We start from the raw sequence: 12,965 nt of genomic DNA, 5'->3' as shown, positions 1-12,965 counted from the left end.
AACACTGAGAGAGCAGGTATGTCCACATTACATTCACACAAGAGGAGAAGCATGAAAACATTATACTCTCTTATTTTATTAAAATGCCTCGCACAAGCCATCAGGAATGCAAAAAATTAATAAGTGGTGAAGTCGCTTTTCATTATAAGGGCAGCTTGTCCAAGTTAGGAATGTGCCTATTATTACTAATAATACTACAAAAGACAATATTTCAGCAGGCTCTCACTTTTATTTGCTATAAATGCAAAAACTGACACATTGGGTTTAAGGATTACTAGTGGTCGCATCAAAGAGATGGAAACTTCCTACCATCAATGGTCAACAAATGAAGCTTTTACTGAGCAGCATGCTAAAGCCTCAGATCTAGGAATTTAAACAGAGCACCAGACTCCTGCCCTGAAAAAGGACCGATACTGGTCTGAAACATTTACAGGTAATAGAGTGAATAGGATTTTATACATTAAAAGAGCTCTTGTATACATTTTTCATTAAAAGCCCTATGGTGCAGCTTACTTCGCAGAAACTGAAGCCTTATTCTTGTTTATGCCAACAGGCTGTAGCCAGTGTGCGGACACTTATCTGTATGAGGTGTGCAATCTACAGTATGTTGGTGTGCAATCTTGTTCACAGAAAAATCCTAGGAAAAATATTCGATACAAACCCTGCTTATAATATGTGCATAGGTGCATAAATGTGTGTACGCATATAAGTGTGTAAAATTCTTCTTCATCCTCTTATAGTTGGCAGTGTTGCAATATACAGTTGTGTTCAAAATAATAGCAGTCAGACAGCACTAACCTGATCAATCACTGTTTTTGGTAGAAATGATATTTCTACATGGCAAATAATTTACTAGCAGGTGTAGTAGAGAAATAGAAATCCAACAGACTCAACAGTCATGACATGCATGCCTATGTGAAGCCAAGCTATCTGCAAGAAGCCCCCGCAAAGTCCCACTGTTGAAAAAAAGACATCTGCTGAAGAGGTTACAATTTGCCAAAGAGCACATTGACTGGCCTAAAGAGAAATGGCGCAACATTTTGTGGACTGATGAAAGTAAGATTGTTCTTTTTGGGTCTAGTGGCTGGAGACAGTTTGTCAGACGACCCCCAAACACTGAATTCAAGCCACAGTACACTGTGAAGACAGTGAAGCATGGTTGCGCAAGCATCATGATATGGGGATGTTTCTCATACTACGGTGTTGGGCCTATTTATCGCATACCAGGGATCATGGATCAGTTTGAATACATCAGAATACTTGAAGAGGTCATGCTGCCTTATGCTGAAGAGGAAATGCCCTTGAAATGGGTGTTCCAACAAGACAACGACCCCAAACACACCAGTAAACGTGCAACATCTTGGTTCCAGACCAACAAGATTGACGTTATGGAGTGGCCAGCCCAATCCCCGGATCTTAATCCAATAGAAAACTTGTGGGGTGACATAAAAAATGCAGTTTCTGAGGCAAAACCAAGAAATAGAGAAGAACTGTGGAATGTAGTCCAATCATCCTGGGCTGGAATACCTGTTCACAGGTGCCAGAAGTTGGTTGACTCCATGCAACACAGATGTACAGCAGTTCTCAGAAACAGTGCTTATACAACTAAATATTCATTAAGTGATTCAAAGGAAAGCAAAATCTTCAAACATTTTTCAGTTTATATAGTGAATGTTTGAGTTTGTAAAGAAGAATACAAACACTGCTATTTTTTTGAACAGTCTAATATTCACTTTTTCTTCAATTTTTTTTAGAGGAACAACACAAATTTGATATATTTTTCTTCATGTTTTGATTTGGAATAGAATGTGTAGTGTTCTTAATGCATCTGTGTGTATGGAAATAAAAGCTATTAGAAGGATTTTGAGCTTTATTCACTTTTTTCGACACACTGCTATTGTTTTGAACACAACTGTATGTTCACATGCGTATGTGTGTAAATGACTACACCCATTTCTATTTTTATTTTGCAGCTATATGCTCACCGCTGTACTACTGATCTTAACACAGCTATGTACATTGTTTCATAGACAACAATGCATTTGTGTTCAAATCAGTGGAGGTTTTTTTTTTTTTTCTTTTTTAAACTCCCATGTGCAAAAGGTCTTAGTATTATAGCAGGTAAGGTGACATTAAACCTTCAATTTTTAAAAAATTAAAATTAGAAACATACTTACCTGCTCAGTGAAGTGCTTTTGCACAAGGCAACCCCAATCTTCTTCTTCTGGGGTCCTCCACTGGCATTCCAGGCTCCTCCTCTTCAGCGAGTGCCCCCATAGAAAGCTCCCGAGCCGCTCTGTCTGCATCTATTGAGACAAAGGGAGCGGCCTGGCCCCACGCCCTCCCTCATCACATCATTTAACTGACAGCAGTGTGAGCCAATGGCTCCCACTGCTATCAATCTGCACAGGGAGGAGGGTGAAAGCTGCAAGAGCTGCTGCTCTCTCCTTCACATCGCTGGATCGGATCAGGCTCAGGTATGTATTAAGGTTACATAGTTAGTCTGGCTGAAAAAAGACAAAAGTCCATCCAGTTCAACCATAGAAAAAAAAAAAAGTTATAATCCTATACCCACAGTTGATCCAGAGGAAGGTAAAAACCTTAAGGCATTAGAACCACTTTAAATACATATTTAAAACATATAAGTTCATTGTTTCGTCTACCAGGAAGCAGATGCTAAATTTGGCACCTAAAACAAACACCCAACAACCCCAGGTGTGCAGCTTTCCTAGCCAATTGGCACAGTGACAGCACAACGGAATGTCACGACAGCGTGATGACGTCATGACTAGTGAATAACGAACAGGTATTGTAATTATTTAAAATATTTAATTCCCCTAACCTCTAGTTCAGTTGAGAAAGACAGCGATGTGGATATTCCATTATAAGTATACATACTTCTTTTGTATAGATTTTCACCTATGTGCCCCTCCTGTAGCACACCAAATATGAGCCCTGGTCAGGGTGAAGGTGGGGAAATCAGGTCCGGCTGGCTCTCATATGCCTTTAATTTGATCACATTGGATCCATATATATGGGTAAGACACCATCTAACCAATCCACTATGATGATTTTGTTGTTGTTTCAGTCTATTATAAATAAACAAGTAAATAAACAAACTTTGTCTCATTTTAATTATAATTTGTTATATAATACAGTATGCTAAAGCACAAAAAAATTTATGTATTGTGAGGTATTTACTGTTTTTTTCTCAGTTCCTTTATAGTGGGATAGATTGTATCCCCTGAGGAAGCCCGAATGGACAAAACATGTCAGGATCCATCACACCATTTACGTTAACCACTTTACAACCGTGCTATAGCCGAAAGATGGCTACATCACGGTTGTTCAGTTTTAGGAGGGCGTCATAGGACGTCCTCCCAGAACACGCTTCCTGCGCGCCTCCAGCGGTGCGCACCCAGCACTGTCAGTGCTCGCTGTGTCCTGCGGACACAGCTAATCACATGACTAGGTAAAAGGCCAATCACGGTGGCCTATTACCACATGATCAGCTGTGTCCAATGACACAGCTAAGGAAATGTCACCAGCACACCGAGGATCACCAATATGGGTCCAAAAGTTTTAATGAATGATCACATAGTTACATCAAGGCAACGTTTCGGAGTCTTGCAGGACGCCTTCATCAGGCAAGGACCCATAGTGGTGATCCTTGAGGTGCTGGTGAAATTTTCCCTTGCTGATTCTGTTCGGTTCCAGCCGACGTTCGCTGCAGCACCCACTTATACACACAGCCAATTTTAACGCAGGAATGTGTGAGTTTGGATTGTACACTTGCAATGACACAGCTGATCACAAAGTAAATACAGTTGCCAGTTATCGGCAGCACTTTCCTCACACTATCACAGCGTGAGGAAAGTACTGCCAATAATCAGCAAATGTCACAGAGCAGATCATCAGTGCCCTGATTACCAGTGCCACCAATCAGTGCCCAGCAGTGCCGCCCATCAATGCACAGCAGTGCCAGCCATCAGAGACCATCAGTGCCACCCATCAGTGCCCAGCTGTGCCGCCAGTCAATGCCCATTAGTGCTGCCTATCAGTGCAGCCTCATCAACACAAATCAGTGAAGGCGAAAATTACAAAATTTTGTAATAGAAACAAAGAAAAAAACTTTTTTTTCAAATTTTTTTTCAAATTTTTTGCTATTTATTTTGTTTACAGTGCAAAAAATAAAAATCCCAGTGGCGATTAAATACCACTGAAAAAAAGTTCTATTTGTGTGAAAAAAAAACCCAAAACATTTTCATATGGGCACAGTGTTGCATGACCGCACAATTGTCATTCAAAATTGTCATCTTGATACCAAGCCAAAGTCAGGTAGACCAAGAAAGATTGCAGCCATAACTGCCAGAAGAATTATCCGGGATTCAAAGAAAAACCCACAGGCAACCTCAAAAGAAATACAGGCTGTTCTGGAAAAGGTTGGTGTGGTTGTTTTTAAGGAGTACAATACGGTGATACTTGAACAAAAATGAGCTGTTTGGTCGAGGTGCCAGAAAAAAGCTTTTACTGCACCAATGCCACAAAAAAATCCCAGTTACAATATGCCTGACAACACCTTGACATGCCTAACCAGGCCTTTTTGTGTCATTGATGCAGTAAAGGCTTCTTTGTGGCACCTCAACCATGCAGCTAATTTTTGTTCAAGTGTCATCATATTTTGCTCCTTCAAAACAACCACACTGTCTTTTTCCAGAGCAGCCTGTATTTTTTTTGTGGTTACCTATGGGTTTCCCTTTGTATCCCGAAAAATTCTTCTGGCAGTTGTGGCTGTAATCTTTCTTGGTCTAAAAAAATGAATATACTTGTGAGCTACTATGACAGATAATGAATGTGATAATCAATAAATTGCATGAATAGACACACCTGTGGTTCGCTGGCACTCACACCAACTCATTAAATAGTGCTAAGTGACTCAAATTAATAGATAATAGTGCCGCGTCCCATTTGCAAAAATTATATAAATCACAAATATACATGCAACACCCTACATTATTCAAATCAATAACTGTGTTGAAATGTCAGTGTATCAAAATCGATATATATATGAATGAACTCAAAGTCCTCTTCCAATTATAATCAAAATTATAGGTGTATATCAAAATCAATATATAAATAAACAAACACAAAGTCCTCTTCCGATTGTGTTCAAAATTAAGGATACCTCTCCCAAAATCCAAGTGCACAGTAATCTTAATATGCGCTCACCTTATGTTATGCCTAAGATTATAGGCAAAAAATGCTTTTTGTCCTCATAGGACTGATGAGATTATATTCCTCCTATGTAAAATTCCTTCAAACATTAAATGGATAGTTGTAATTTGATTATATTCCATCTGGGGTCTCTCCACTCAATAAGTATGCTCTGTAAAGGGCATGATGGATGGATGGATGGATGGATATCTCCCTTTTCCCCTCCTGGGGTCTCCTTCCTCCTCTCCTAGCCTCTCTCCGATGTATCTCAAATGGATGTCTCTCCCCTACGCGTTACGTCACCGGGTCATGTGACTTCCTCAGGGAGATATCTGCATTTATCTTCTATTTTTTTTTTTTTTTACAAACATTTTTTTTTTCTCTCTAAAAGAGTTAGAGAGATACAATGTATCTCTCTTCTCCATTCATAGATAGAAAAAAACAAGGGGGCCGGGCTGTACAGTGACTGATCACTGTGATAGCCAATCAGAGGCTATCATAGCGATCATATGACCCAGAATCGGGAGTCCTGGGTCCCGATCGTTAGAACGGGACCCGGGGCTCTCCGTGACACCGTGGTCTTTGTGCTGGGAGCGCGCCGAGTGGCACGCTCCCAGCACAAAGACAGGTACGCAAATATGCGGCCCCACAGAAATAAGCCCATATTTGTGTGATGTCGGCGTCAATGGGTTAAAAGAGGTATAGACTCCAGAGAAAGAGATATCATATTACCCCTATACAAATCATTTGTAACACCTCATCTGGAATATGCAGTTCAGTTTTGGGCACCAATTCACAAAAAGAACATTGGGGAACTGGAGAAAGTACAGAGAAGGGAAACCAAGCTGATAAGTCATGGAGAAGCTCAGCTATGAGGAAAGATTAGAGGAACTGAATGTATTCTGTCTTGAGAAGAGGAGATTAAGGGGGGATATAATCAACATGTATAAATACATCAGTGGTTCATATAGTGAACTCAGTGTAGAATTATTCACCTTGAGGTCATCACAGAGGACAAGGGGGCACTCTTTACTTCTGGAGGAAAATAAATTTAATCTCCAAATATGGAAAGGTTTCTTCACAGTAAGAGCTGTGAAAATGTGGAATATACTCCCTCAAGATTTGGTTCTGGCCAGGTCAGTGGATTACTTTAAAAAAGGCCTGGATTCTTTCTTAGATACACAGAATATAACTGGTTAATAAGATTTATAGGTAAAGTTGATCCAGGAAATATCCGATTGCCTCTCGTGGGATCAGGAAGGAACTTGTTCCCCTGCAGGAGCAAATTGGATCATGCTTTGCTGGGTTTTTTGCCTTCCTCTGGATCTACTGTGGGTATAGGATTATACCTTTTTTTTTATGGTTGAACTGGATGGACTTTTGTCTTTTTTCAGCCAGACTAACTATGTAACTACAGAGGCCCCCACAACTCCCTGGGCCAAGGTCAGGGCCCCATAGCAGTCATGTGGGCTACTACGGTGGTAGTTCATTAGATTATGTCTCTTGATCTTGTTCTGTCCCAGCCTGCTTTCCAGATATATATGTCTGCCACATTTTCATATCTCCATTTTTATGTTCTCACCACTGTCTTCTATTTTATTGATTTCCAAAATTGAATTTACATGCCAACTGTGAATCTATTGCTTACAACACAAGACCCAATGTCTGCAAAAATGTAACGTTTGCTATAAGAAATAACTTATTTGTCTTTTCTTTATTTGTAACAAGACTGTATTGCTCGTTCTATAAATTAGAATCTACCTCATTGCACTCTGCTTTCTCACCTTTCAAATTTACCCCTTTTTATAAAAAAAAGCTGCAAAGATGATTTGACCATGCCAAACAAGATTCATGACATACTCTCCATACTCTGTGCCAATCCAGAGAAAAAAGAAAACAGCAGTTTATGCACCATAATAACATATGATCCAATGTTTTATACTACATGTTGTATTTTAACCTTACCTTGTGTTGGTGTATTATACAGTGATGGGTCTACAACAGGTATGTTCTGTGGCATTGGATGAGCAATGTTTGTGCTTGATGCACCTGCATTAATAGAGTAAAAAAGATTATTATTAGGCAAAGACCACGTACAGCAAAAGTATATTCGTTGGTTTTAGATAGAATGAGGAATGATAATTTCATCTTGCCTCCTGCTTTGGTGACCACACGGGAAATTAAAAAGGAATCATCTCACTGTGGGGACACAGAGAGCAAGAAAAAAATATATATAACAAAATTTATGACCTTTCATCACTCTCTCATCTGACAATTCACATCTTTGCTCTGCATTGCAGCCCTTTAGTATTTACATAACTAAGAAAACTACTAAATAAAACCTGTTTCTGTTATATTCAGGGGGATCTGTGCATGACAACCAAAACACATTGGCTGTCAACTGTTGATAACCACACTCATCCTTTCACTCTTTAAAAGCATTTAAAAAAATGACACATGCCTAAAGACTTTGTTTTGCCGCACACTTCAGCAAAACACTTGTTATTGCAAGACATAGATGTCCATGGGCCCTTAATGACCACACAGGAAATCTTCTCAAAAAGCTAAACAAACAGCAATACAAGCCTGAGAGATGTTCTAATTTTTCTACACTTTGTTTAAAAACCCCAAAAGATGTTTTGGCTGTAGTTGTGGGCAAAGTCCATAATCCCAAAGCACTTGAAGGAAATCTAAAACATAAAACACAGAACAGGCAATAATAACTAAAATGTACACTCACCGGCCACTATATTAGGTACACTTGTTCAAGTGCTTGGTAACACAAATTGCTAATCAGCCAATCATATGGCAATAACTCAGTGTATATAGGCATCTAGACGTGATGAAAGACCAAGCATCAGAATGGGGAAGAAAAGGAATTTAAAAGAGAAGTGTGGGATTTAATTTTTTTGCCTTGTCATACTTACCTAGGTGGATGAAGCATCTATCCGATCAAATGATCGCTGAGTTCTCACAGCCGCTCTGAGCAGAGAGCGGGACTGTCAGTCACCGCTTTCTGCTCTGCTCCCCCTGCATTCACTGGAGCGCTAGACTGTGGATGGGGAGGGAGTGGCTGGCTCAAGATTTCAGCAGATCGCAGACTGGCTGAGCCAGATGCCACTCCAGACTCTGGGGTGGATCCCTACTTCTAAGTCAGGATCCTTCCCCAGCCTGGAAAAGCTGAGTGACATCAGCTGACAGCTTCAGCCCGCTGTCAGCTGAAAACAGATCACAGGAGTGCAGAAAAAAACTGCACTTCTGTGATCTACAGGGGAGGTACAGTCAAAAGAGCTTTGGCTGTACTTCTCCTTTAAGTGACTTTGAACGTGGCATGGTTGTTGGCACCAGACAGGGTGGTATGAGTATTTCAAAAACTTCTGATCTACTGGGATTTTCACGCACAAATAACTCCAGGGTTTACAGTAAATGCTCTAAAAAAGAGAAAATATCCAGTGAGCAGCAGTTGTGTGGACAAAAATGCATTGTTGATGTCAGAGGAGAACGGGAAGACTGGTTTGAGATGATAGAAAGACAACAGTAACTCAAATAACCACTCGCTACAACCAACGTATGCAGCATACCATCTCTTAACGCACAACATGCTGAACCTTGAAGCAAATGGGCTACAGCAGCAGCAGACCACATCGGTGATACTCCTATCAGCTAAGAACAGAAAACAGAGGCTACAATTCACACAAGCTCACCAAATTGGACAATACAAGATTGGAGAAATGTTGCCTGGTCTGATGCGTCTCAGTTTCATTTGCGACATTCAGATGGTGAAGTCAGAATTTGGAGTAAACTGCATGAAAGCATGGATTCATCCTACCTTGTATCAATGGTTCATGGATGTGCAGTTGACAAATCTGCAAATGTGTGATGCTATCATGTCAATATGGACCAAAATCACTGAGGAAGGTTTCCAACACCTTGTTGAATCTATGCCATGAAGAATTAAGGCATTTCTAAAGGCAAAATGGGGTCCAACCCGGTACTAGCAAGGAGTACCTAATAAAGTGGCCAGTGAGTGAATATACTGTGCGATTTTCAGAGAATTACAAGAGAATACATTTAACTGAGCCCTGAAAAAAAAGAACAATGATACAATTGACAGAAAGGTGTAAAATATATTTAAAACTCTCTCACAAGAGCTCCAATGCGATCAATGATAGCTAAAGAATAGTGAAGTAACTCCTACATCATAACTGACATCATAACTGTAACAGAATATGTAACATGAATGACTGTTTTTAAAATAGATCTTTGACGAAAATGGAACATGATTATGAAAGGCAGTGTGCAGTGCATGTGAGTTCAAACAGAAATGTGTTTATTTAGAGCAAAAAAGGAACCCTCCAAAAAGGAATAAAACAAAAGTAAAAACGCAAAACACAACTTCTAGTGAATGTCAGGGGGGGGATCAATGAAATGTATACACAATTAATTCATGATTTTCCATGTTTTAGCCCATTAAGAACCTGCAGGTATAGAAAGATACTTGTTAAGCAGACCGTTGAAGGTATTATTTTCTTTCCTGAAGAAATTCAGTCGCTTCCCCGTCACACAATCAGTGTTGATGGGGGAATCCCTCCCACGGAGCTATTGTGTTCTCCCGGAAGGGGGGGATGGGGCGTGGGGAGTCATCCCTGCTTAGAGAACTAGCTACTATAGACACTGGCAATATACTCATGGAAAAATCACACATGGTGGTTGTACTCAAGTTGTTCAATGTATTGACTTAGGTACCATCAGCCTGCCCATAGATGGTTTGAACAGCCCGGATCCTTCTCATCTCGAGTCCCCCCGCCAGCCGCTTCCTATGGTGGCACCCCTGAATGCTCAAACTCGAGTCACGCTGCCTGTGACCATTAACACAGACAGCTTTGCAGCTCTTACCCATAGCGCTGGATCAAGATCAGGCTCAGGCAAGTATTGGGTGTGGGGGGGATGTGAGGGGGCAATACAAAACAATTAAAAAAAAAAAACATTACATTACAAAACATTACTTTAATGCAAAGAATGCATTAAGCTAAAAAACATTTAGGCGTAAGAACCACTTTAATCCTGATAGAGAATCGAAACCTTTCATTCTCTCCAAAACTAAAAAATAGCTTTTATTTCATATATACTTGAACTAACTTTGTGCTTCCAAGGGGATTCAGAACCTTACACTTTGTTTATTTACTATTATAACAGGATACTGTGTTCTTTTTTTAAATGGTTTTATTAGAGCTTTTTAACCATGTTCTTTTCTCTTACTCATGATATGCATCAAGATTTCTTATAGCTTTGTTCACATTAATGCAATTTCTGATTTCTTGAGTCGCACAGAATCGAATGAGATTACATTATCAATGGTGCCCAGTCACATCAATGTGACTCAGCACGCTGTGATTTTAGAAAAGGTTCCTGTGCTACTTGGCCCCACAGAACATGCAAAAATGCAACCAGGTCGCATCAAAGTTGCACAACATAATCGTACTGAAAATCATGCCAAAAATCGCATTGCATTACTGTGAGCAGAGCCTAAGTCGTCATGCACACTTGACGTTTTTACAGCTGCTGTTTTTGGCTTTTGACGTATTTTTCTACAGCTAGTAAACACCCCAACATGTTATCCTATGTGTCCATGCACACATAGACTGTAATCAACATTTTTTGGCTGGAAAAAAAAAAACCAGGACTAGTGGGTTTCTAGAGGTGTTCAGCTGTAAAAACGCTCTAGCACTGAAAAATGTAGTAAAATATGGTAAAATGCCGCAAACCGGCGTTTTTGTACTTTTTTTTTTTACAAAAAAATTTTTTTTTGTTTGGTACAAAAAAAAAAGACTAGAAAACGTAAATGCGGGAAAACGCCGCTAAACGCTGCAAAACACCGCTAAACGCTAATGAAAAAAACGCTAAAAAAAAGATGAGAAATGCACATTTACCAGCATTATCAAAACATCAAGTGTACATGAGGGCTCAATATACTTTCAATAATCTTTTTAGAACCTAATCTAACCCAAGCAAACACAGAATTTACCAATATGAATATTCACTAACATAAAATGAAGATCTCCTAACAGAAGATGCTTGTACTAGAAGCATTTTTTTTTGGTTAACTAAAGCTGGAATTAGTGTGAGCTAACAGGAGGAAAAAATTAGCAGATACCGTGATCAGCTTTATAGCTGCAAGTTAATGACTTGGTACACCATTCATCCATGAACTAATAATGGCACTGCTGACTTTAACCTCAATTCACTAATCTGTAACACTCTTCTTACTAAAAATAATGATGGCAAATAAATGGTACTGCTTAGCAAATTGAGCTTTCCTGTTCTTAAAGCAAAATCTTTTTCTTGAAATCCATTGGGGGAAAACAGGGATTCGGGAATTGTAAACCATTCAGGTTACATACTGCTGCCTACAGAAGGTTTGGACTATGGCATAAAGAATAAAAAAAGTTGAAGGCCAGCCCCAAGCAGTACAAAGGTACCTGTGCCCCTCAAAGATTGTGTGGTAAGTACACAAATCTTATTCTCTCATCCACTGAGGTACGCTGGGCTTCTCAAACAGTTGGGAGATCCAACAGCAGTTCAACTAAGGGGTGGGCAACAGCCAATGATGGTTCAAAGAGGGAATCAGAGGTCACCTGCAATAGCCAGAAGCACTAATGCCTGAAACTGAACCAAAAGAGGCAATTTTCCCAAAAAGAAAGGAGAACTGATAACAACCAGAGGTGGTCACAGAGAATCAACCTGATGCCAGGAAAGAATCCCTGCCAAAGAAAATAACTGACTGGAAAGCCTGCACAGCACCATCAGAAGCTAAGAGCCATGCAACCACTAAGTCAAGCAATATAAATATTCACACAGGAAGAAAAGACTGATGGCATGAATGGCCAACAAGAGGAACACTTCCTTATACCTAAGGAAAACAGGCCCTCAAGGTAAGACCAGCTGGTCTATGGATAACAAAAAGCCCAAGCCATAAACTTTTAACCCTAGGTATCAGGGAGAATCGCTCCAAGAAGGAGTATGGATGCCTAGGACAGCCATCGAATGTCGTCAGAAGATAATCAAGATAGAGACCTATCTAGCATTATACCCTAACAGGATGGTCAAGAACCTAAGAAGTTGGAGACAGACCCTTAAGTCAAAGAGAATGACAATAGGGAAAAAGGAAAGAAGTACCACCCACTAAAATAGACACGAGTGGGAAGACAGACGTCTCATACTGGAGCAGCAATGCTAGAAAACTGTAGGACCAACAGACCTGTCTACAAAGAAACCCAGCAATGTCACCAGAACCTGACAGGCAAAACCCCCTGCAGAACTTGTGTACCTGATACAAGTCCTCCAACTTGCCACAATCCAGTCAAGCCTCCACAGCCATGGAATAAGGGGGATGAATCTTAGCCAGATAGTTAAGACTCCCAGACACCTAGTCCCCATGGGAACTGGCTGCAAAAGCAGTGTGGGTTGTCTGATGACAATTTAAGTAAACGCCATGAACTCCAGTGATGTTTCATTCTGCCCTGCAAGAGAAAAAACACTTCCAAGTGCACAAATCTTTGTACTTGAGAAAAGAGACTACAAGACTTAGAGGCCCAGAAGGCAAAAACAGTGCCTCTAAAGGGAACTGTGCAGTTGAGAGTAACACCCTCAATGTCATCCATTGTAGGGACTGGGTTACTAATTATGTCACAGGGAAAATTTCCAAACCTTCTCAAACATGAGGATCTTGCAGAACCAAGGTGATGTTGAAC

General features: G+C 40.2%; 1 protein-coding gene across 1 annotated transcript in view; it reads right to left on the bottom strand.

Annotated features, from left to right (window-relative positions):
- The window catches only part of VTA1 (vesicle trafficking 1), a 339,129-nt gene that overhangs the window by 71,017 nt on the left and 255,147 nt on the right, over window positions 1-12,965 (bottom strand). Inside the window, exon 7 of the mRNA XM_089673508.1 lies at window positions 7,180-7,263. Within this exon, the coding sequence (XP_089529634.1) occupies window positions 7,180-7,263 (84 nt within the window). The remainder of the gene's footprint in view (window positions 1-7,179; window positions 7,264-12,965) is intronic.

Source organism: Staurois parvus, unplaced genomic scaffold, assembly GCF_062004578.1.
Source record: "Staurois parvus isolate SC_StPar_1 unplaced genomic scaffold, SC_StPar_1.0 ptg000139l, whole genome shotgun sequence".
NCBI classification, from domain to species: Eukaryota; Metazoa; Chordata; class Amphibia; order Anura; family Ranidae; genus Staurois; species Staurois parvus.
The sequence above is the reverse complement of the archived record's forward strand: the minus strand, read 5'-3'. Positions and strand labels throughout refer to the sequence as shown.